General features: G+C 41.2%; 1 protein-coding gene across 4 annotated transcripts in view; it reads right to left on the bottom strand.

Moving 5' to 3' along the window:
- Window positions 1-476: 476 nt before the first annotated feature.
- fgf13a (fibroblast growth factor 13a) overlaps window positions 477-26,218 on the bottom strand; it is an 88,886-nt gene continuing 63,144 nt past the window's right edge. For 3 of the 4 annotated variants that reach the window (XM_030115512.1, XM_030115530.1, XM_030115541.1), the window contains 4 exons: window positions 22,539-22,649; window positions 17,013-17,116; window positions 6,107-6,305; window positions 477-2,011 (listed from right to left, as the gene is read on the bottom strand). In XM_030115512.1, the coding sequence (XP_029971372.1) occupies window positions 1,875-2,011; window positions 6,107-6,305; window positions 17,013-17,116; window positions 22,539-22,649 (551 nt within the window). In that variant the 3' untranslated portion in view covers window positions 477-1,874. Of the gene's footprint in view, window positions 2,012-6,106; window positions 6,306-17,012; window positions 17,117-22,538; window positions 22,650-24,931; window positions 25,661-26,218 lie in introns of those variants that run through there. The other variant, XM_030115520.1, reaches the window with a different exon arrangement.

Below are 26,218 nucleotides of genomic sequence, written 5' to 3'. Positions count from 1 at the left end.
ATTTTTGTGTATACAACAAATAATAAACAACTGGAAGTTATCAGACAGCTTCATTGTCTGCCTGTATATGTTGTTTTTTATCAGATTTAGCCTGGTAGTTTGGAACACATGATCCAACATGGGTTAATACACATAGCCTACATCATGCAGCTCTAGACCAGAGTTTCCCTGCTTTCTCCCATGCAACAGATAGGTTCACCTAATATAAACCACCTCCAGAGGAAACCAAAGAAAGGAAAGTCTTCCAGAAGCATGTACCAGAAATAAGTTATGTAGCTGAAGGGAAGAGTACATAGCCCACAAAAAGGGGTCCTTTTTGTACATGTTTGTGTTTGTACATGCCCTGTGCAAGAAAGGGAAGATGTTCATTTTTGTATGTTTTTCTTTTTCTTTTCTTTTTTTTTTTCACTTTTACAAATATGACATATCCTATAAAATGTTAAGCCACCTAAAAGTCCACAGTATTCTTTTTTTTAAATATAGAAAATATTGTCACCACAAGAAGTTACTCAAACACATAACAAGCATCCTGGGAAGGGTTTTTTTTTCCACCACGTTCTGTGGTGAACCGTATCAGTCAATAGAAATTGACAACAAAAAAAAAAAAAAAAGAAAGTCCGAGGGGGTCGAGTCGGAGAGTGACACAAGCACGGAGGGAGGAAACAGATCACGAGGACAAGAGCTAGAGACATCGTGACACGGTGGTGACGAAAGGAAATGAGGACACAGAAATATTGTTTCATACCTTGGCCATTGAGCATATCAGCAAAAAGCACAACATCAAGCACGCTACCAACTCCAAAGTGTTTAAAATCACTTCCTTTCGCCATTGTTCTTCTATTCACAAAATCCTTGCTTTTTCCCCCATCGAAAATGTACCAGAAAAAAAAAAAGAAATTCCAGCTTTGCCTCTACACTGGCTTGGTTTTCAGCGGCTTAAAGGGACACTCTTTCGTTCTGTCTTTGGTTTGCTGGAACCCATTTCAGTAATGAAATAAACAGAAAAATAACAAATACTGAACAATGGCAAGGGAAGAGGACAAGAGGAGACAAAAACATAACCAAATAAAAACTCTCGGCTAATTCAGAAAATTAGCAAAAATCAAGGTGCAGCTGTGGCATCTCTGGAAAAAAAGAAATCAAAAATCTGCAAGAGAGCCACGCTGTCCCTTATACTTCAGGTCAGTTAAACATAGGCTTCGTTTCCCCATGCTAGAGAGCTCAATCTCTGAGCGTGTGCACTAGGACGCAGGAGAGCTACCATCTGGCCGGCCACAGTCCCAGTAGCAGTAGGCTGAACCGCACCAGGGAGTTTATAGGCTTTGTATTCACAGAAGCATGGATGAGACAAAGATCAGGGCTTGTTCTTTACCACTGCAGCCTCGTCGACCAGCATCAGTAGCGGCTGCCCTGAACACCTGCGTGTCTAGCTCGCTGTCCCTGTCTGACAGATGCACGAGTGCTTGATGTCTGCGAGACCTTAAATAAACTTTTTGTCCACAGGAAATAAAGTTAGAAAGAAATATAAAGATGAACTAACCTGTATGCATCATCAAAGTGACTAAGATAGTAAATAAATCTCAAGCCAAAAACCAAAATTCTAAACTGTTTCTAGGTCCAGAATGATCTATGTGCTGTTTGTTTTTTATTTTTCCATTTTTTTCCCCCCTATAACCGTTGACTCTGTTTTACAGGTGACTGACTACAATGGATTTCTAACTGTAATTTACTGAGGGTGTCTGGATGTTGATGTGTGGTTTGTTGTCTTAGCTAGTCCTGAACCGCTGATCGGAGAAACAAGTCTGCTTGGATTCATGCTCTGTTAGAGGTAAGGTTTCGTGGTTCGGCCCCAGGCCTGGGTTTGGGCTGATGGGCTACGTCGACTCGTTCTGGCTCACGGCTTTTCCTCCGTTGAGGACGGCTGAAGCGCTCCGACTCTTGGTGGGCGTGCCGCTGCCGGAGCGGGAGAACTCTGTCAAGTCGTGAAGGGATGGCTCTCTGTACATCGCCACTGTGGAAACACACAAGAAGTCCAAGTCAGATGAAGTGCCATTTCTTTTAAATATTAAAGAAGTGACAACTGAGAACAAGACCAGGCATTCATGGCTTTTAACAGTTTGACAACATCTGAGTATGAATTTACTCAGCTTCTGGAACACTTTTTATTTAATCTATAAAACAGGATGGACAGTTTTCCAAAGATCTTAAGAACTCCTTCGCCCGGTGGTTGCTACTTTGGACCATTAAACTGTTGAAATTGAAATGTCTTGGATCTAAAATCATTTACAGAGGCTGAGTTGATCCAAAATGTTAAACGCCTTGTTTGGATGAATGTGTGTTGAAATTGATGAAGCTCTAAAACGCACTATGTCGAAAAAAACAGTCGTTTCTTCTCCTGGTTTTCTCAAGACATACAATCTAACATCAGACCCATCTCAGTCAAAAATAGCCTCATCCAAAAATAACACATTTCCAAATGCTGTTCTTTTCTGTCCATGCTCGTTTGCAGCTTCCTTTTCAAACTGTCGTTCTTTGAGTTTGAAAGTGTTTTCTGTCATCTCTCTCCTTGTGCACTCACACTGCTGAATATCTTTTCGAGGGCCTCACTTCACTTCGCCTTTTCCATTTATTGCCGGCAGTTGAAAACTCATAAAGCCTAATCTAAGTTGAGGTCTTTGGGTCTTGAAATGTTGCAGTACAACTGAGAACTCGCTCCACTCATGGCATTTTAATGCTTTCATAGAAATGAAACAAGCACATCGGGTGACGGCCATTCAGCCACCGTTACAGGAGATTAAGTTCTTTAAAACTTTTAGTTTTATGTCTTTTATCTTTATATCCTTTATCTAAGTCATTCATTGTTAACAGCACATCAAAAATGCTTACTAAATGATCAACTTCCCTTTTTTCAATATATACGTATTTTAGAAATCAATCAAAATTTTCAACTGAAACTTTATAGTTCCTACAATCTGCTGAATGGAAAGATCTCAGTAGATTAGCTTAGTAGTGAAGTTAAAAAAAAATAAAAAATAAAAATCACATATTCACAGCATGGCATTATAAATTCAAGAGTTGCTAGTGCTTTGGCTTTGCTGTGTGCGCAGCACCGACCCAATATGCATCTCAGCAGCCTTTTCAGAAAAAAAAAAAAAAAAAAAAAAAAAATCAGTAATCTGAGGTTCACAGTCTTTGGTTTCAGGATGTTGTCAACATCCTTCTGCCTAGAATGCTATTTGATGTTCAGTCCTCAGGGAGTCTGTGGCTGAAACAGCAAACGCAGGCCTTCAGACGCTTCACTTAGCCCAGCATTTTTATGTTACAGCAGCAATCCCGAGACAGGCCTTGTGTGCGTGCATCAATCATTGGCAGGATTTTGCTGGGAAACTGCTAATGATCAGTGCCAGCCTTGGTCGGGACAGCCTGATGTACGATTATGATGGTCGGCGACTGACCTCAGGATTATGGCGGCACCTTGACACTACGGCGACGTCTCGTTTTTAAACATTAATCCTTGAACTGCAACTAACCATCTCGTAAATTTCCACCGTTTCACTGACAAACAGAACCTGACAGACGACGCACTCTTGAGATAAAGTCAGCCGTTTGCTTCTTATTTCCAGACTTCCTGGAAGAGCTTTAAGAGGATTTTGCTGTTTGGGACTGAATGACACGAGGTGAACTTGCTTCATCTGGAGGACGACAGAATGAGAAGATGCGGACAGTCTTCCGGACTGGAACATGAAGAGTGGGGAGTAAAGCCTGGAGGAGACGCCATCGTCAACGCTCAGACAGCCTCCTAATTGCGCCCTGTAACACCACTGCCTCTTTATGAGCCTCTGGAACTTTTTTTTTTCTTCATTTATTTCTCTTAAAGCTGCCACTGAACTACGAGCTGCATCTGACATTTAAAATACAGGAGAAAAAAGAAAGTTTTTTTATATCGTAGTATGGATATACCAGCACGACATTTAATGTTTCCCTCATTTTTTGATTTTCTGCCCCTCTTTAACAACCTGCTAAATCTGGTTTAAGATTGCCCTTGACTTCATGCAGAAGTCAAGGGCAATGGTCTCTGTCATCTGTTAGAATTACCGTCTCAACCGACCTCATATTCATCCTTGTTGTTCGCTTCTCGTCTTTGAGTATTTCTCTCTCAGCTAAAGCATGGCAGCCGTTCTCCGGCTATTGCCTTTAAGTGTGCTCCAGACCCCCTGGAATGCCCGGTAAATGAAAGTGAAAAGCTATTATGGTGATCTCAGAGGGCAGATATGGATTCTTAATAAGATGCCGGCTGGAGAAGTGTCACTAAAGAAGAATGGAGTTGAAGCGGCATTTTTAACAAAAAGTCAAAAGAAAGAAAAAAGCCACTCCACATCAGACTGCTCAGCACTATAATTTCTGACGGATTACTGAATGAGGGATCTGATCGATGTTTAAACACAAATGCATTGTGTCTTTTGTCGTTAAAATTAAGGATCTGTCAGGCAGTATTTTGAATGGTGCTGAAGTGTTGTGGCTTTTTTTTGTCATTGAAAAACAAACACTGGATTATTGTTAACAAAATTTCTCTGTCGTGGGATATCTTTAAGTCAGCCTGAACACAAACCTTTTGCCATATTAGTCCAAGTAGACCACAGATTTTTAAAATAAATATAATGAAAACATGTACAATTAAACAGCATGTTTTAGTACTGTATTTTTTCAAATTCTGATATCAAGATTTAAAAGTGTGTCAAAAAGAGTGTAACTTTCCAGAACGTCTCAGTATGTTATACAGTTTGATTTATGCTTTCCAAATTACTTTAAATGTCAATTTAATTTGACACTTCAATTATGAATATTCAAATACACAAAGGTTCAAATGTAGTTAAAACGGCTTTCCTGTTTTGTGAGACGGAAGTCGCATTTTGACCACGTCTGGTCTGTCGTCTCCACTGTCCTCAGCCTCTTCTTCATCGCTCGCTTCATCCCTGATATCTTTGCTCTCATGCTGTGGTTCGACCTGCTCCTCTCACTGAGAGATCTTCACTGTACTCAACAATCGCCAAGTTGAAGGAAACACTATTTACTGCAAGCCTTTTATTTCTCCCTGAAACTAAAAAGAAGAGAACGAACGAAAACCTTGGTGGTCTGCTTTTGTTTCAGTGAAGAGACGGCAGACTGTCTCACTGTTTCTGCTCTGCTGACAGGTAAATCTGCATCTTGTTGAAGATGAAAGGACTGTGGCCTTTTCAGCAGAGACAACCGAGCCATTTCTCCCCGTTTCTTTTGTTATCCACAACCACACTGCCACACACACTGATGGGTGTGGCTCTGATCGACTGCACGGTCATGAAACCAAAGTCCTGGATGCTACTATTCATAATTCAGCTTATTGTCTCAACTGTATGCTTGACACTTGTTTTATTGTCATCATACTGAATACAAAATACTAAACGTGTCTGTTTTATGATCTATTGTGAGGAAAGACGTCAACGTTTATATTATATAGTGCAGTAAATATAGGGAATGTCAGTGTCCATTTCTTCATTGTCAAATATATTTAAACATGAACCCAAGCTTTGTAAATGCCTCATGCAGTTGGACTGACTGTCATTTGAGGAGTTTTTGGCCCTGAAAACAGAACCCGACACTCTTTTTTAGTCAGAATAGAGAGAAAGAAAAAAAGTCTACATGTTTTAGTTGCATTTCATAAATGTGATTTTTGAATGAGCTGCTATTTAGTTTCTGTCATATATTTTTGTTATTATAGCCAGGCTTACTTTAAGGATACCACACTGTAAGTCACCAAAACCAACTTGGGTTTCAATTAGAATCTCATCACTGGAAGTGATTTTTTTTTTCAGCCACATGAGCTTCAAGTATATAGAAAATCAAAAACAAGCTGTGGAAAGTAATCAGATCAAATTGTAGGTTGTTAGATTTCTTTTTTTACAATGTTTTACACCCACTCATCATTAACTATATACACAAATGTCAGAATAGTCAAGAAAACTGCCATAATGGATTTTTGAGTTACAGCAACTTTTTCCCAGATGCTGAGGACCGCATAGTTGATCTTTGTGGAAACCGTGAAAGCGCTGAAAGGAATCAGAAAAGTTACCTTTAAGAGGTTTGGGAAGGAAGTGGGCTGCTGGCTTGTTCTTCTTGACGTGGTTCCCCTTCATGATTTCTCCTTCCTTGTTCAGACCGAGGTACCAGCCCCTGCCCGACTGCTGCTGCCGGTATATCATGGAGGAGTATGTCACGTAATAGTTCTCAAACACCGACTCCTTGAATTTGCACTCTGGTGTAAAGTGTTCCTGCAGGGGGAGGACAAGCAGAAACAGTGTACACTGGTTGTCAGACAGTAGTTTTCAAAGTCTCGGGAGTCTTTGACATCCTGTTATAAACTCAAGCGTTTGAAATGCAATAGTTCATTAAGTTAAAGTGCAACTTAATAACGGTACGGTGCACGGCACATTCGGCACACACACACTCTGGAGGGGAGGACGGCGCAGGAACCATCTCCGGGCTCAAGGCCTCTGCTTTCAAATTTTTATCTCCAGAGAATCTTCTGGATCTATTCATTCCATTTACGGTGCTGAATAATGTAGCACTTTATAGCACGGATAACAGTGATATGACAGATACAGAGAGCCATTAATAAAACATTCAGGCAAGATGAATGGTATAGTCTCATTTGGTCCCAGCTTTTAATTATGCATGGGCAGTTCATTATCTTTTAGAGTTTTGTCCGTTGTATTTAAGATTTTGTTGCACAAGTGCACTTCTTGCTGCCATTTGACTTTATTGCTCTGTGCTTTAGTAATGTCCTTTCAAACGGCAAACAAACACAAAAACCAAAACAAAACAACAAAAACGTTTACAATGCTATTACAAGCTGGCTTTAATAAGATTACATGTAATCTAAGTGCACTTCAGTACTGCACAGAAGGTGTTTGTCCACCTTTCTTTTATGTGCTATCTGAGTCTTCCCCCCCTTCCTGCACTAATGTACTTGCTGTGAGAGAAAAAATCCTTAGAGACATGCAAAATTCATCTTCTGGACTCCATACTGTGCAAGAGTTCACTCGCCCTCCCTGTTCGGTTTAGCATCCTGTGCTTCAGTGGGATTTGACCATTAATGCAACAACAGTGGGGCTGAGGTTTATTTCCCCTGTGGCGAGATTTTGTGCATGTGCGTGCGTGTGTGAGTGTGTGCGCGACTGTGTGTTTGTTCAATTTGTGGGGTTGCTTGGGCACTAAGCCTACAGAACGAAGTCTAATCAGTTAGAAGACAATTGCCCCTGAGACACCTTGAGGGACGTCACTCTGAAGACAAGACAGGCCAGTCAGCGGTAAGCCCATTCTGCTTTTTATTTTTTATTCACACTCAGGATGTGCAACACAGAGTTTGAGTATCTACTGGTTCAAACTTGCAATGGACGCTAAAGGCTTGGATGTCTCTGTCAGTCCAAAACTCGTCTTGTTAGGCCAACCCAATTAAATCCATCACATTGGTGAGGCTGATGATTTGTCCCCGAGGCCGCAGACCCACCGTGAGATCAAGACAAACGGCGTGTCACTATCAGACGTGGAGTCATCTGCAGCGGCCTCTCGTCTCTTTCTCAGTTCGACAGCGTCGCCGTTCACGGACAGCAGCAACAGGGTTTCAAAAGACTGAATGAGGTCCGTGTTTGATGACGTGCTTCTACTGAGGCCTTTGTATGTGATGCTGCTAAAACACCGAAAAGCTGTTTGGTGCATAAGCAGCCAGCCGCAATGAGATGGAAAATTTTCACTTGTTGAACTTGTTAAAAGAGCTCCGCTGTGTCACTTTGAGTCTTTTGTCACACTATGCCCACTCGAGACACAAAGCTTCCACCTGCCTACAGTAACTGACAGTCACACTCGTTCGTCATCCCATCTTACAGATTTAGCTTTCACAGATCACAAGAGACGAAAATGTCACGGCAGAGGCAGAGCTGGAGAGCCAGCAAAGTTGTTTCTTGGTGCGCATCCTGTTGAATCAACCCTCTTATTTTCAACTGAGTTTCGGCAGTGGAGATTCAAAGCTCTACTGTTCCACAAATATTAAGCTCATCTAAGAACCAGTCTTAGCATAATGGTTTAATTAAAAAAAAAAAAAAAAGGCAATTGGCATTTATTTCTTAAATTTCTAAACTGTAAAGACATATAAACGCTAAAAAATTACAATGATCTTAAACAGATTTTTCCTTCAAGTATTGGTAAATACACTTTCATGCTTTGTCCCAAATAACACATTTCTGCTATAATACAACAGTCAGGCATAAGTGAAGGGTTATCTGAAATCTCATACTGTCATTAAGCACTAGAGAGGACAATTGTTTGTCAGCACAAGTAATCATCAGTAGAGTAAAACCAGGATCTCATACGATGCACTAAACCCATCACTTTCTCCTTTTAAGTGGGTGAAGAGTCTAACGTCCTCCTGTTATACCCTTTGCAAAGGGCATTAACACAAATAAAGCCAACATTTACTTTAACAACGCTGAAGGTGGCAATTACTTCTAGAAAGATGTTATTTAAACACTGACATCAAGAAAAGATGATTATGTGGATTACCGAGCAATTTCTGTTGTTTTACGACTAGATCTTGGAGAGGATGCAAGACATTTTCCATGACAGACATCAGCCTGTGCTGCATCCTCCTTTCCAAACTGTTAACAGCTCTAGAGCTGGTCTAACACACTCTGGTCTTTTTGATCGGAGTCTTTGGTTTGTTTGCATCTCTGCCACTAAAGCATATGGCCCAGCATCCTGCAGCCAACTGCATTCAAAACAACGCAAGCAGTAAAGGAAATGTGGCGTCTATCTGCGCATATTGAAGAAAGCTGCTCCATCAAGGGAAGGTAAGTGCCTGGACCAAATGAATTACAGGAAGTCTTTACATTTTTTCTGATCAAATGAGTCAGTTTGTCATTTATACAGCAGTGTGCTCACACTCACTCACAGCCTCACACACTTACAGACCCACTTAAATATTAATACACTTGCTCACATGTACTGAACACATAGCTACTGACATTCTCCCTGCTATACGCCGATACACATGCACTTACACACTTGTATACTTATTTACGTATTCATACACATCCACTCATCTATATCCTTATACATGCACACTGAATCATTCCAGTACCTACAAATGTGCTTGTTTTAGTCCAGAACACTGATTCAGTACTGTGGCTGTTTTATCACAAGGAAAGATCGCCTGGGCTCCGCTGACTGCTGGGAATGTGTCCTTCGTCACAAATCAGTCACTTGTTTCTCACTTTATAACATTTTTTAACACAAAGCTATTTGAGCCTCAGAGTTCCAGTGATCTGTGAGTCCTTTAATAAATAGCAGCATCATTTTCACTGTCTTGTACTTCGCATTAGTCTAATTTACTTTATTTTCGGTAACAAACAGACAAAAAGATGCTAACTGTGCTTTTTTTTTAAATACAGGATCATGATCACAACAAGCTTGGCATTATGCCCAGTGTTTCTGTGTACAAGGTAAAATAAATAATTTCTTCGATCCTCTCAACATATTTTTTAAAAACGGCTTTTAATCATTTTGCCTTCCTGTGTGTTTTTAATCTCTCTTCCTTGTTTGTGTCTTAACTGTTCACCTCCCTCAGCTCCTCATTGTCTTCCTTCTCTCTCGCTTTCAGACTCCTTCTTCAGCCTGATTAGCAGCAGTCTCAGGAAGGCTGCACGAGCTGCAGTTGGAAGCAAAACAACAGGCTGCTCCCAAGCCAGGAGTTCTGTTCTACCTCTAATAATGAGCTTATGTGGATTTGGCTGGTTACACTTGTCCTGGAGAATAAAAGAGTCTATTGATAAACAGACACATACAGTTAGATACAGACAGCGCTCCAGCCAAAATGGAGAAGAGGCTGCTGGCTATTGCTGCTGTATTGGAGTGGGTCTCTGGACAACAGGCTCACTCAGACTGAAGCGAGGAGGGGCCAAAATGGCAGGGGGATCCCCATTTTTATTCTTACAGTGACAGACAGAAACATTCAGATTCTTTTGGATTGAATCCGGTCACATCTTCTTCAGTCTAAAGCAGGTCCATTGTTCAGTGAAACCAATCACTTCATGAGGAAAAAAAAGCTTGTATCACTTTAATCTCGACTCCGGTGCCAGATGGAGTGAAGGGGAAACCACTTAAAAATGAAAATCAGGATACAATATGCATAAAAATGTTATCCGTTGTGTCGTCTCTCGCTGCACAAATCTCATGCTTCTTTGGGCCAAATGGACTTTAAATTATCCTATAAAACTAACTTTTTTTTTTTTTTGGTCCAAAATATACACGGCTAACAATGTCAGTCACAAAAACATCACTTTTTTCAAAGTTACATAATAGTGCAGGGGCATCAGTTTTGCGCCCTTTTTCCCTGAAGAAGCTCAATACGAAAACAAGATAAATAACAGATTATAAATGTAGCACATCTATGCATGTATGTTCTCTTGTATAATTCTGAAGAAAGCTTTAGTTCTTCTGTGAGATATCATCTACTCTTTAGTTTATCCTCATTAATAAAAGCTTTTTTCGGTTTGTTTTTAAAGTATCAGGGGTGAGCCATTGTTTTCAGCTCTTGGGCCTTCATGCCTCAGGGACAGAGAGATAGCAGAGGGCGGGAGTATTTAAGGATTTGTGAATTTATGTTTATTCCAATACAGCGTGAACTGCTTAGTTCATATCCATCCATCCCACTGTATGCTGATCAGGCTCAGCAATACATTCAAACTGATTTCCCACTTATGAAACCATTTTTATTTTTTGTATATTTCCAGTGCCTCTCGTACACTGTTTTATATTGAAAAGTACATTTAAAAACATCCACACCTTGTTTTACTGCATTTGTGAACCACTACATCGTGCCCCCCACCCCCACCACCACCCGCGGTTTGATGAGTTAATGTCAGTATTAAGAGCGGCTACAGGCATCGAAAGCTTTTCCTAACAAATTCAAGCATCCTGTTCTGAAATCACTCTGCTCTGTGGTGACAGGAACAGAGTCTGTGCTCACTGCAATGCAAACAAACTGTCAGTGTCTTCACCCCCCCCCCCAATAGCTGCTCTTGCAAACAGATATTTCTTGTACACAAATTCATTTACATCAGTATTTCGGAGGGAATCCCTGCTGGCATTGTGGCTGCACTGGCCGGGCGTTTCACTGTCTAACAGCTGCTTATAGCAAGGAGGCATTTAAAGGCTGTGCTGATCTTACAGCGCTGAAGGATGTCTGCTTGTCATTTCTAATGTCCGTGACTATAAAACACATGGGTGCACCAGCACCGTCGAACACACACAGCCCATCTGGGACACCTTTTGTTCTCACACACAGAACTGCACGATGCAAACGTGGGAATGGTAGCTGTGAAATGAATATTGCATTAGCACAGCAGTCTCATCAAGAAAGCCCTATCAATTATGATGCACTCTCATGCAGTGTTCTGTTGGCTTTAAGGGGGTAATTACACCCCAGTAATGTTTTTCTGATCCAATCAGCAGGGGGAGAAATACTGCCATACGGGATCGGATCTCCTCTGTAAAGATATTGGCTGAACTTCTCGCAGAACAAGCCAGATCAATGCTGTGCGTGGCCCCAGCGTCTTCAGCCGCCACACTGAAACTCAAATGACACCAATTATGCCAATACAATCAAAGCGGAGCGTTGCTCCAGTTTCGTTCCAGTCGCATCGATGCTTGCGAGACTGAGGAAAACTAAAGCTATTGCTGGGCAGTAAAGATAAATCTTGTTAAATCCGGCTTTTCACAGCTCCTGTCTCCTTATGAGAGTGGAAGTGGATTATAAAGCATCTTTTTCTTTGGCTGGAGATGAAGTACACTCAGTGTTGGAAAATAAATTGGAGAGTTTTAATCTAGTGGAAAAGACCCTTGCAAATACCAAACACAAATAGGCACACCCACACAGTGTACACATCCAACCTGGATATCTGCGCACACACACACACACACACACACACACACACACACAGCACAAAGTAGTTAATGACACAGCTCACTGGAGTGAAACCTCACAGCAGTGGTTATTTACCAGAGACATTGTGCCTGCTAAAGAGCTGAAAAGGCAGGGTTGCGGGCCAACAACGTGTCCAACATGAGTGCATGAAACGTGAACGCAGATTGTAAAACGTTGGGGATATACAAGCCTCTTTGGCAGTATATCTGTTTATTCTACAATCAAACTGAAAATAAATAGCATTCGGATTCATTTATGAGATGAGCCTCCTTTTATAAAGCACATTTGAAAAAAATAAAATGAAAAATAAAATCACTTACTGTAATCATTTGTAGAAGTATAAAATATATCTAACCTTAGACAAACACGTGAGGCTAATACTTCACATTGCTTGAGGAAAAAGTGCATTTCATTTTAAATAAACAAGATTTAGAAGATACTTTCCTCTTTTCATTTTGAACATTATATGGCACTTAATGCATCTTCAATGAAATGGCTCATAAAACTTATGTTTTATTGTACAATACTGTATGTCGTGCGTGATTGCACGAATTTAACTTGCACATTTGTTGGGGGGGTTTAACAGCCTGTAAAACCTGATAAATATCTCCACCCTGGGAGCGCCGAACTCTCCCTTTTACACACACTCACAGCAGTCTAGACGAGAATCAACTGGAGCCTCGGTGACTCACACTAATTCAAACATGACCCACCAGCACATTAATAACAGCACTCCACGGCACCTCGTCAGATATGTGCACACTGCTGAATTTAGGATATAAAAACAGACTTCTCATAAAATCTGGAAATATGTTTAAAAAAAAAAAATCAAAGCAAAAAACTTTTGTTTTCCTTCCAGGAAAATGATGTTGACTTAATTATAATTTTACTACTGATTCCACAGATTACACCAACTCACTTTTCCCATTTTGATCAAACCTTAAGACGCTTATGAAGTTCTGAGGGAAGACGTGACCCTCTGCTTTTACAGAATTAAAAAAGGCGAACAGAAAAAACAAAACAAAACAAAACAAAAAAAAACCAAAACAAGATAGTAAGTAAGACACATTAATTTGCTTCTTCCTCTCCCACACATTGACGCTGATGGGTGAATATATTTTCACTGGTACGTTCAGCCTCACCCACACATGGACACTCTTTTTCTCACTCATTTCTCTCACTCTGTTTCTCGGTGTATATTATCTGCTCTCTATAGTTTTCTGCATCCAAAACACGCTAAGCTTCAAACAATACGCGTGTGAGGCGGTCCAGTCAGCTCCAAAAGCTGACAGGTTTTTAAATGTTTGTGCTATTTACTGTTTGTGCGTTTCATGCATGCAGTTGATGCATACACACAACGCACGGCAAGTGCAAGATCCCAGCAGCAGGAGCAGCGCACTTCTCTCCCCCCCCACCCCGAATAATACGTCATCTGTTGTCTCTCCGCCGTTGATTGGGATTCTCCCCCGAATGCTCGCCAGTGATTGGCCGGTTTAACGTGCAGTCGCAGGCAGCACCACTGGCACGACGGGCGCTAATAGGGAGCCAGCTTCTCGTTGAGTTCAGCTCCCTGTCTAATTTAGCTGAAACAGAAAGCACTACAACCCATCCTCCCCCACTGCATTTGTCTAATTTAACACAACAACCTTATATACAGTAATGAACGTGAGGGCTGGTATTTAACACAGCACTGATGCTGCAGGCAGCTTTGGTGCTTACACACTGAAATTTTTCCACTATTGATTTTCTATTTAATATTTAGCTGAAATTTGAAATGAATTCATATCAACAATAATGATTATTGAAGTTGTACTTACATACATTAATGCACTATTAATAGAAAACAAAACAAACAGAGGGAGTTTTAACATTCAACAGCACGTCGGTGTCTGAGCTGGGCGTTGTGAAAATACTCACAGAATCCTAGCAGCAGCAACCTTGAGTATTTCTGCGCCACTGTGCAAATAAAATGTTATGGAGAACTTGGTGCAGAGCTATTTCTGTAACAGTGCAACAGATGGAAGCAATACTAAAACATATGAAGAATATTATGCCCTTTTAAGGAAGTTTTAAACTGTCTGACATCCAATATATTCCTGAGTGCTTGCCAGTGAACACAAGCTGAAAATACAACACTTCTACTGCAGCTACTCCAACTGTAGAGGTTTTATTGTAAGACTCTCTTTTTTTATTTAATCCCACAGCTTGCTTCAGATGCTTAATTACTGACTGTTTTTAAACACATTAAAATCTGTAACCGGGAGCTGTGGATTGGTGGGGGGGCTGCGTTCAATAAGTACAGTAATGTGAGTGTGTATGTGTGGGAAGGAGTTGATGGGGTGTGTTTTACTTCAATTAATTCTGTACATTCCCCTCAGGCATGTTTAGCTGTGGCAGTACCTATGGATATGTTGTCACACAATCACTATAGCTCATTATAAGGCAATCACAGACACACCAAACAACAGCCGCACAGCAGTCATTTGTTTCGCTCTACAAATGTTAATAGTTTATCTCGCATCTTGTGTCAGGGTTGCCACAGTGGATCATATTCCTCTGATAGTCTCTCTCTCTCTCTCTATCCTGTTCCCTCCTTCCTCAGATCGAACTGCATCCCCCTCTCTCTCTCTCTCACAGCATCCATGAGCTTCCTCACGTTTCTTCCGGGAAACTTCATCCTCAGTATTGTTGTTCCCGCATAGTGATCATCTCTCAACATGAGCTCTCTCTCTGATGTACTCTTTACTAATCTTGTCAGTTTTGGTTACTCGCAGTGAAAATCTCAACACATTCAGCTCATCTTCAGACCTCTCACTGCTATTGGAAAGTCCAAATTCTCCAGACTCTCATCAAATTGCTCCCCACTCTTACTGCAGATCACTATGTCATCTGCAAACAACCTCATACATAAAAAAAAGGTGTGTATACCTACTTAATATATTCACCAATTAAATTCAGAAAGGATTTTCTATGTCAGCATAAGTTGAACATTATGTATCCAGGTTGTAACAGAATTTGACTTTATAAGACCCTGATCGTAGCTCGATGGTTATTCTAATGCTCTTGGTCCCTTCTGGGTAAGGATGGGTTAGCTACTGCTTCCTTTCTGCTCATTAACGCTGTTTCATCTATTCTAACACCTCACTAGTGATACGTTGAACCTTTCACCCATCCATCCATCCTCTATCTATCCATGAGGAAAATCCATGTACACATGGGAAGAACAAGCAAACTCCAAATAGGAAGGCCAAGCTTGAATTCAAAACCCACCTTCCTGCTATGAGACGAGTGTGTTTACCACCGTGCAAACCCTGAACCCTTTACTGCTGTGGGGCTTCTCTTTTTATGCACATGATTTCTTTTCTAAATAATTGTTTTTTTTCTCAATTGTGTTGTAATGTTGAATGTCAGATTCTTGTTTACATATTTCATTTGTGCTGTATTCCATTCTTTATAAGACAGCTAGTCACATATTTATTTTATGGAAGCTGACAGAGGTTTTTGACTCCAGCTGTGTTACTCTTTTGGCTTGGAGGGATGATTTACATTTCTGGCAACATTTGGATTATCACAAAACTCATTCTTTCTAATCAGATATGATGTGGATATACCTACTGAATTGTTTTGACAGGGTTTGGTTGAATTGGGATCACATTCAAAAATAAATGGCAGTTCTAAAAGGGATTGCAGCTTGTAGTTAATTTAACAATTGTTTCACATTAAGCAAAAAATCTATTAATGTTGTGAAAACTGCATGTGTTTAACGCATTCACATTGATACCAAATATTTAATAGTAATCACAGATTAGCTCCAAAACGACAGCAAGACAAGAAAGATCAATGTTTCTGTCTGAGAGATCTGTCTGAGTCCGATCATATCAGGCAGCTGAGGGTTTCAGGTAGAGCCCAGCAGAATGGCATTCCCAGTTTGCTACATGTTTGAAGATTACTGCACGTTCCATCACCAGCCTCCAGATGACATTTTCCCTGAATGCCAGATGAGGTACAAACCACAAGCACTTCAAAAGTAATTTCCATATACACTCAATAAACTGTGCTGACTATCAAGCCATAAGACTTGGACATTGATGAGTTTTATCATCAGTCTTTTCAGTGGAGTATTTTGTTGTGCCAATACTTTCCCAGTATTAGCACATCTTGCTCCAGTAAAAGCGTTTCAGAGCCAATGTTTCCTTTTTCAGTTCAGGTTGTGTTTTTCCAGAGCCAGATTTTATTTTCAACACCAGAATTTAAAGTCAATATTTTGGCTCTTTATGAACTTGTTTCTGAAACCATGAGCAATTTTATGTTCATTTTGAAGAGCAAAATAAAGGCAGAGACAAAACTGCCCGGATTGAACTTTTTTCTTCTTCTCAAATATGTTAAATCATGAAAAGTCTGAAAAAATTATTACAGATTTTACTTGTTGCTTCTAATTTTATTGCTGTAAAACAGGAGACATTTACCATATAGAATAGTTCTATGAAGACCGTGCGTGCGTGTTTCCTGTCAGTGCGCTCACTGATGCCTTCCAACACAGCGCGGTGATGGCATTTGGGGAAAAAGATGACCAGGAACACTGCTCGGTTTGCAGCTGAATTATTCATAACCTTGCACATTTAATCAAAGATGAAGAGCCACCTGCCACAGCCAGATCTGTCACTGCTTAGCCTGCTTACACACTCTCTGAACTTTTTGTTGACATTGAATAATATCAGAAAATAATGTTCCCTAATCAGTCAGGATGATGTGTCTGAGTGGGAAATGTGAGATTCTGCTGTTAAGAGATAAAAATATTAAAAAAAAAAAAAAAAACAACACTTTGAGAAAAAACAAAATCTATCAGTCCTCCCTTGCACCGGTATGTGTTCTTTCTCCATCATGTCACGTTCTTTAATTCACACAGAAGCCACATTTTGTAAACACAACTAGGAAAGAAGATCAGGTTCATCCAATAAATGCGTACGTGCACACAAACACTCACTGGTAGGACACTCACCGACGTGTACAGGTAGCCCTCGCTGTTCATAGCCAGATAGAGTTTGGTCTGCACCCCCTGGATCGCCACCACTCGCAGCCCCACTGGAATAAGGTTGAACATGGCTGGAACGAAGCAAAACAGAAGAAGAAGAAAAAAATGAAGGAAAACAACAAAATGCCATTTATCATCGCCATTAAAAAAATTACTGGCACATTATTATTGGAGATTTTCTTACACACATATAGTATAATCATTTGGTAGCAACTCACTCTGTTTAGATTGGTGGATTGTGTAACACCGGTCAATCTAATAACAGAACAACAGCTGCATAACAGCTGCATTAGTGAAGTGCAGCTAACAAATCTGCAGCAACTGAGGTGTCATCATGTCAATGTCCGTCAAAACCTCTACGGAATGTTTCTAATACCTTGTTCAATCTTTAACGTGAAAAAAGGACTGGAAAGGAAAGTCGTACCACACAAAGTGGCGACATTTATTTCTGTCTGTGACCAGCTGGGTGAAACTTGGGAGCTTTTGAGGCTGAGACAGACGACAGCAGCAGCTCAGCTGGACAGTGAGGTACATCTCCACCTAATTACTGTGTGCCTGTAGAGTGTGTGTGTGTGTGTGTGTGTGGAGCCCACAGTTGAAAAAGGGAAAAACGTGTGAATTTCCTTTTTTTTTCTTAAAAAATATTTTAATCTTTATTGAAAACTCAAAATGGTGGCAGGTTTTGCTGACGAGAATTAAATTGCAGCAGTAAACACGTCGTTCTGTCCACGTCTTTATTTTGGAAGTTTGCTGCATTGATGTCAGAATTCCGTCTGTGCGTGTGATGTCTGTGCGTGCCTGCTGCTCTTTACATGTCCCCCTTATGCTCGTTATTGCTTTTCTGGCCACTACGGTCAGAATTCCAAATAATTAACATTTGTGTTTGTTGCTGTGGCATGTAGCAGGTGTGTGATAATCAGATGTTATATTTCTTCTAAATATAGCAACTTTATGTCTTATGTGCCAAAGAGCAGTTAGTTTTGGGCAGTCCCAAAATAGGTGGCGGTGGTTGACTTCTTGAGTCTGCCGCTACCATCCGTCCCGCCCTCTGGGTTCCAAACATCAGTCCTCTGTTCTGTGTGTCAAACCATTATGTGGATCGTCAGTGTCCTCCCTTACTTAAACCTTTCTCTCCCCTTGTGTTGGCCGGTTCATTTGCGTTCTTGCGTTGTGTTGTGTTCTCCTCAGTGTTTTGGTGTTGCTGCCATCCTCACTCCTTAATAAGAGGCACTTTAACTTCTCACTGGCTCCCAGTGGGCTCTCCGCCTCTGCGGGCTCCAATTTTCCCAAGTCTTCAGTTTTTCAATAGGCTCTGGGATGGCGCCTCTCCTCCAGGCCGGAGCTGTCCGGCTGAACAAACTGGAGTTCCTGGAAATCCTCTCCCTCCGTTTTAACATCAGACCACTTGAGGCCAAATTCCCTCCATACAGAAGCCACAGTCTGATGGCTCATTTCTCCCCACTGAGCATCTTCAGGCCTTTTTTAGGCGTTTATCAAAACATCACCCACCGGGGCAAAGATCAGGACAGACCCAAACCCCCAGTAACAAACAAACAGACACATTTCCACTGGACAGTCTACCTGCTTCTCTTTCCCAAAAAAAAAAAAAGGTAACTCCTGCAGTTAATATAATTCTGATTTCTACAAATAATGTTGCAAACAGAGTCATGCCGCACTGCTCGTATATATTTCATCAATTTTAGCATTGCATGTGTGATATGACGTGTTTATGCACATATGTGAAGTGAAAGCTAAGCTCCTGCATCTTTTCGCACTGAAGCTGTGAGTCATGTCCTCACTATAGTCGCTCTTGACGGTCACTTAGTCATATGCATCTGCAGAGTTTTGGTGCAAAGCAACATACTGTATACTGTAGTGGCTTCTTGATTGTATTTGATCTTATTACTTTCAAACTGTAGATCTTTTCTTTTGTCTGTCATTGTAAATGAGGACTAGGGGAATACTTACCATACTACTGGATTAAATGCACACAGTAAGCAGGCACTGCAGTGGAAGGGCACAGAAATCCAAATCACTATCTCCTCTTTGTTCACTTTTACCTCCACTTGTTCACATGGAAATTCTTAATGCAGAGTCTTCTAACAGCCTCGGAGAGAAATCTGAATCTATATACTAAAAAATCTACACCAATTACAGATTAATTGGATGATTGTATGTGCTATGAAGTGCATAAAAATGCAGCCATACACAAACAGTCCATTGTTGTAATCTCTAAAAGCAGAAGTTCTCAGTGAACATTTTTTTCTCTCATTATTTTTTTCTTTTCATACATTACATAATCAGACCTCCTGTTCATTCCTCCTGCAGCTGACTTCAGCTTACTGATACCGCTGCATCCTAAATTCTCAGTGATATTCTCAAGCACAGCGTGGTTGAGTCACGTTGTTAACCGAATTCAGCTCACGTTAAAAGTGCACCGCCCCTCAGATTCACAACAAATACTATTGCAGATATTCAGGAATGACCCTCCCTGGGGAAAGATGCACCACTCAGCCGTGAAGAAACTCAAAATGACAGATCGGTGTCTCTTTTTGAGTCTGCTGTTAATATTGATGCCTGCATCGCTCACAAGAAACTTTCAATGCAATAATGACACTGATAGAGACGATAATGCCGAGCCAAACTGTACTCAAGCCAATGAGCATGATTAGCTAACAACACATTAATACAAACACTCCGTTACTTCCTCCCTTCTAGCCATAAACATGGAGACCAATAGAAAACGGTTCATCAAGGAAAAGACGACTCTTGACCAACTTTATTTCTATTTTTTGGAGGATTCTTGAATGCTGCATTGCGGAGGCTCATGGGTTTCTTGCCAGAAATTCAGGCTACAGGTTACAGATGGCACTATGAGAAAAACTTTCTCCACAGCCATTGTGCAGATTGATCCATGCTGGCTTCGCTGTAAATAGAGCTAGAGGGGATGTGAGGAAGTGTTTTCATGAGTAATCTCTCGCTCTACCCTGGCAAAACGGCAAGATTTGTATTTATTTCGCTGTAAATTAGAGATGTTTGTATCGACATAAATCCGGTGTTTTTGTGTGTTCGTAAAATATTTCAGATTAAATAGTTTCAGTGAGTTGCTTTGTGAGAAGAACTGAGAAGTTCTTGTTTTTATAAATGCATCATTTTCACTTCAACAGAGCTTCCTCCCCCTGGGACTCCAATCACGACGCGCACACACACATCTGCGCTCCTTTCAGGAGGATTACCAGCCAGAGCACTGATGGAGATTTTCAAGAGGGGAAACTCAATTACTTCCTGACTCCTGGAAGCACCTGAGCACCTCGGAGAGGATGACAGGCCCGCCACCCACTTGCAGACCTTTCTGGTGCAAAGAGGCTCGAGGAGCAAGTAGGGTGAAGAGGCCTGAGGGCAGTTTTCAGACGGTCTTTGTGTCTCACTTCCACCTACTAACAACTGAGGAGTCATGACCAATCCAATGTGACAATAAACCAGAAGTCTCCCGACAATAACTAGTCACATTTGAAACATTTGTCACGTCCCTTACTCACTCTTTGGAGCAGCATGCCTGCAATTAAAAAAAAAAGCAATATGACAACAGGAGAAAGTGTTGTTGCTTAAAAGTAAGCTGTTGTGACAAAGCAAAACTCCCATTTAAACTGATTTGTGTCAAGCTGCAGAGGCTATTTGGTTGAAGAAATAACAGAGTAACTTAAAAACACAAGTTTGAGTCAGTTAATTAATGTGCGGCTCCAGTATTTATTTTGAATAACATTAAATATAATTTGCTTGCACAGCAAATCAAACAGAAAGATTCTGAAAAACAACAAAACAGCTTGACAATCTCTGCCCTTACTTCTGGAGACTGTAGACAAATGTTGAGCCATTTTGTACAAACAATTTGAGTCATTTTACAACGACACAGTTTGGAAGCACAATATCTGGGACAAGGCTGAGAACGGACCGCTTCTTCAACGCAGAAACGCTTCACTCAAAGAAATGAATTTCCAGTTGCCTCATAGCTCCTCTTCTCCTACATACCCAGTGGGTTTGCTTAGTCGTGATGCAACACAAGAAAATAGCTGATATTGTATAAAACAGGAGGGAAACAGTCAGATTCATGAGACTTGGATTTGATCTTGCTGACACTGTTTTCCTCTCTCATGAAAATGTCACTCTGGATGGAAAACCTCCAAAGTTGCCCGAGCAGGCTACAGTATCAAAGATCAAATCTTTGCTTTTATTTGTGCGTGTGTGTGTGCGTGTGTGTGTATTTTTGTTTGTTGGTGTGCACAGCCGTCGGAGAAGGTCCTCTCCCACCATCACAAGACACCAGTAGCTCCAAGAGGACTGCGCACTCCGTCACCATGGAGACAAGCGCACCCAGCACCTAACAATGCTATTTTTGGAGCCGTGCAAAGAGCTTCACTCTTTCTCCTTTTTCTATTCAGAAGCACTATTTAATTTTCTCCTCAAAAATAATGTCCATGTCCATGCAGGCCATTTGTTGTGTAAGTCAGAAGAAGGGTTTAGTTCATGCAAACTTGATGGGTGGGGTGGTCAGCGTGTGGAGAAAGGCTTAATATTGCCAGTGGGTGCACATTGGTTGTTATTTCAGTATCTTTGTTTTCGTTGGGGCAAATCTGCAGTGTGGACTGTGCTTTAGTCATCATCGCACATGTGTAGAGCTACTATTTACACTTAAGACAAACTCCATCTCCACACATGAATCTAATGAATACAGAGGTACCAATTTAGAGGCTCCAGAAGTGTTTGCATCCGCTTCGTGGTGGGATTAAACGGAGAGTATTGCATCAAAGCTCCCATTCAACGTCCCATTCAGATCTTTATTTCCCCCTGACAATAATATCATTTTAAAATGATGATAAAAGTGAATTTCTCCTCAGTCGCTAATGACTACGCTGCACCAATCTTTTAAAAACATGAAGTATTTATTGCGCCGTCTAATGAGACAGCAGTCTATTTCTCCTGTGCTGTCGGCAGACAAGTGGCTGTGCTGTCACTCTTCCGCTGATCTCCCCTTTAATTCATTTGAAAACAAAGAGCTGGTGGGTGTTGAGGCAGTGATAGGAATGCTTCATTACATAGTATAAGATCACAGAGGCTCCCAGCACCGAGGCAGTGTGTAGGTGAGTAAAAGCTGGTTGTGATTTGTGCTCAGATTGAGGAAGCAATGACTTGGATTAGATGAAATTAAAAAGGTACTTAGTCCTGCACAGTTGCCTCTGGATGTTTTTTTCTTTTTTTTTAATTTGTTCCATTACCACTGAATACCTCTAACTTTTTAATAGCAGGTACTAAGTACTAATTAATGAAAGAAATTTAAAATGCTGCACTTCTTTTAAGTTGAGGAACTTAGGTTGGATTTCAAAATGTAAAAAATATGGTTGCTTTGTAGAATATCTTGTGTTTTAGTTTAAGGAAAATAGCATGAAATGCCAGTGGCTGATAAACTGCAAAGTGACATATTTGAACAACACTCACTGTAACCATTGTCTTCCTCCTTTGTTCCATCAATGGTCCCATCTGCCTGCAGCTGCAGGTGGAAACCTTGTCGACTGTACAGCTTCGTCACGATCCCCTTCAGCTGGGGCTCTGTGAAAGCAAGAGAGACAAGAAGGCAGGAGAATGAAATGATGATGTCTTTTACTGCCTTCTAATGGGACAATTCCAAGCCCAACTTTCACTGCTTGCTGTCAAGTTAGGAGTTCAAAAACCAGAAGAATCAATTGTAGTCTAAAGGACAGGAAGGCTGGAACGAACAAGCGGCAACAAAGGGCAATTTGAACAACTGATAATGATGAGCTCAGACACCCGTCTGTCTGACAAACACATCACCGGATCACCACAACAACATGTCGGAGTAAATTCATCCATTTAGATCCGACCTTTGCAGTGAAACAAGTCAGACACTTTAATTCAATCATGCGCTACCGGATTACTATCGAATTAGTTTCTGGAAAGCACCACAGAAATGGCAGTTTTGCAATACTGGTCAGTGTTTGTCACCTACTGGCGTGGCAGCAGTTGAATGGTAAATGATTGAGAGTAAAACCTGATTTCATGTGTTAAAAAAAACAGGACAGGTTAAAAAAAAAACAGTTTTCCACTGTGGAACAAATGTGGCTAAAAAACATCAACTCCTGAGGCTTGAAAAGAAATGGATATTATCAAAATGATTTGAGGGCTTTTGGCAAATCAGCGGTTTACAACAGCATTTAGTTGCAATCAAAGCACTTCTGATACAAATCTAGAGCTGAACATTACAACATACTGACGAAGTAAGAAAGAAGCTGCATTATTCAAAAGTCATTTGCTTAATTAAATCAGAAAAGAATGCCTTCCATAAGTATAAAATCACAATAAGTGCTGGTCTGCCTGTCTGTGTAATGTCTGATAAAAGCTAAGTGCTCTTCATTCTCCGGTTACTGTGTCGAGTGGAGTGTCCTTTACTGTGGTTAACCACACCTTTCATCTCACTTACCGTGCAGCGCTGCCGTCACTAGCACCACTGAGCTGCACAGAAACTTAAAGCAGTTATCTGGAGGTATTGTCACGACTTTGCTTTGAAACTTTGCACATTTCATTGTAAAGATAAGATGTTGTCAAAAGAATTGTAGCCCAAGGGCCCGCGCACGCACACAAACTGTAAACGCAGAAAAAAAGATGATAAACTGCATCATATAGAAGATCATACACACTGTCTGCACTGCCTCTCCGAAGCATGGCAGTTCTTTGTGTTTTGATGAGGCACCATGTGTATGTCGCACACAGGCGGCACAGCTTCCTCTAGTATCTCATCGCTTCCTCCACAGGTTAGGAATGGAAAAATGAAAGTGAGGGGTATAAAAAAAAAATGCAGGATAAATATACTGTTATATAAACATTTGCAATTGCCTGAAGGTGCATCATATGGAGAGTTACAAAACAGTTTTAGGGAAAAAAAAAATGAATTGTGCTGGATAAAGTTTATACAGTCATGTTCACAAACATCAAGGCATGCTGTAGACTAAAAGTGAGCTTTTAGTCCGAGTAAGATCAGAGGAGATATCCAGACATGATCACTTCTGCACTGGATCCGTTGGGTCGTGGGTGTGTGGGCTTAAAGTACACTTTTAACACTGCAATAAAATGGCAATATTATCGACACCAGTCCTCACAGCAAAATAACAGACTCTCCACTGCTGTGCTCACATGTCTGTGATTGAGAAATATGGTCACGATGCTTTTTATTTGTTAACTTTATAACAATCAGGTAGGATTTATCTCTACTTAACTGCCAATTTCAGTTTTTAAAAGCTGGATAAATTTCAACAATAAAGAACTTGGCAATCGAGTGCGGGGGGGAAAATATAAAACTGGAGCTAATTGTGAGGTCTGCTTGCAATTCAGAATGAAAGTGAAGAAATAATTAAAATGAGTGCCAACCTTTGCCTGCTTTATTGTACTTTGATTATGAAACAGTCCTTCTATTTTGCAAACAGATATACAGATATTTTAAGTGTCCCCACGATGAACATCTAATAAAGTGATTATTTTTCAGTTTAATTTGAAGAGTGAGTCATGGCTTGTAAGTGAAAGTGATGTCTTAAGTGATTCACTTAATAAGCTCCTTTGTAATTTTATTCCTGTGTGGATGAATAAGTAGACAGTGAAGGATTACAGATCAGTCTAATATATCCCTCCGCACAATCTGATGAGCCAGAGGTGACTTCTCTGTGGATCAACTTGATTAAAAGTCCCCTCACTCTCATCCCAACTTTTGTAGAGTCATTAATCTTTAAAGAAACCGAGTTTGTATATTCCTCTTTAGGAAACTGTCAGATTAGAAGTCATTCTAAAACAAATCGCAAGAGGAGAACACCCGTCAAACAGACCTGGTCGTCTTCTTCGCCTCTTCTTGGAGCCAAAGAGTTTGACCCGCGAGAAAACGTTGAGTCGGCTGGGTTTTTCACAGCTGCCTTTGGTTTTACTGGGGCTGCTCACGCAGCGGCAGGCATTGGACTTCTCCCGCTCCCTCGCCTGCCTCTTTTGCCTAATGAGGGAGCTGGCGATCGCTGCAGCCATAGCCAGTTTGGCAGCGCGCTGGAGGAACAAACTTCCAGAGGTTGAATACGATCAGTCCCTTTGAATCCAGAAAAAAAAAAAAAGCTGGACTCTGAGGGGCAAACCTCCAGGCGCAGCTGCAACAATCTGAGGCGACCAGAGCGATGCGATAAGTTCAGATTTTGCAAAGTGCACCAAAACAGTGAAACGCAATAGTCCCAGCGGTGCGTCGGAGCCAGTTAGATAATGTCCAAACGGATCATTTTTCATGGGTTGCGGCGTTGTGCGGGAGTTGTCCGTTGTATCTCCGTGAAAAAAGTGAGGATTAATGAAAAACAAAAAGCACGCGTTCCACCCGAAGCTGTACAGAGACTTTCATCGCAGCACGTCGCACGCTCCTCCAAACGTCTCATTTTCTCGGTGTCACAACAAAGACGCGCCAAGCCGGTATCTGTGAGCGGGTTTGCTTCATCCCGCCACGCTGCATGGCCGCGCACATGGCAGCCGGGGACGCAGATAGTCGGCTCAGGACGGAAACACCTGTTTGCAGACGTGTTCTCTAATTCTATTTATCTGCTTTCACTAAGTCTACACGGAAGACTTCAACTGCGCTTTGGAAGTGCAACGCAGAGGATTCACACAGGAGTTTTCCATTTCTTTTCGGTCCTTTGTTGAAGCAAAGCAACGTGAGATAAAAGCAGGAGGCGCTTCATTGTGGATCAGGATCCGAGCGCAGCGCAAACACAGAGTCAGCTGAGCTGCTGAGCGCATCCCGCCTCCAACCAGGAGACGGAGCGGTGGGGAGGAGGCGGAGGACAGGCAGACCCCAGCCCATGTGCACACTCACACCATCAATCTCACAAACTCCAGCTGCCATGTAGGATCATTCATGTTAAATACCAACGGAAAGGGGCGTAAATGGAGGAGAGCAAGTGGCAAAACTACACAATCTATCAGATTTGAGCAAAAGGTTGCATTAAAAAAAGAGCCAAGAAAATCTGAGAAGCACTACTTTTAATTGAAAGATATATTTATTAACTCCTGGTGTAAAATGAGTGCAAGGTTATACGAAAAAAAATAGAGCCTACAGATATCTATGAAGAATAACAGCAGGTAGC

Source organism: Salarias fasciatus, chromosome 2 (genome assembly GCF_902148845.1).
Source record: "Salarias fasciatus chromosome 2, fSalaFa1.1, whole genome shotgun sequence".
NCBI lineage: Eukaryota > Metazoa > Chordata > Actinopteri > Blenniiformes > Blenniidae > Salarias > Salarias fasciatus.
Note: the sequence above shows the minus strand (reverse complement) of the source record. Positions and strands in the feature narration are given on the sequence as shown.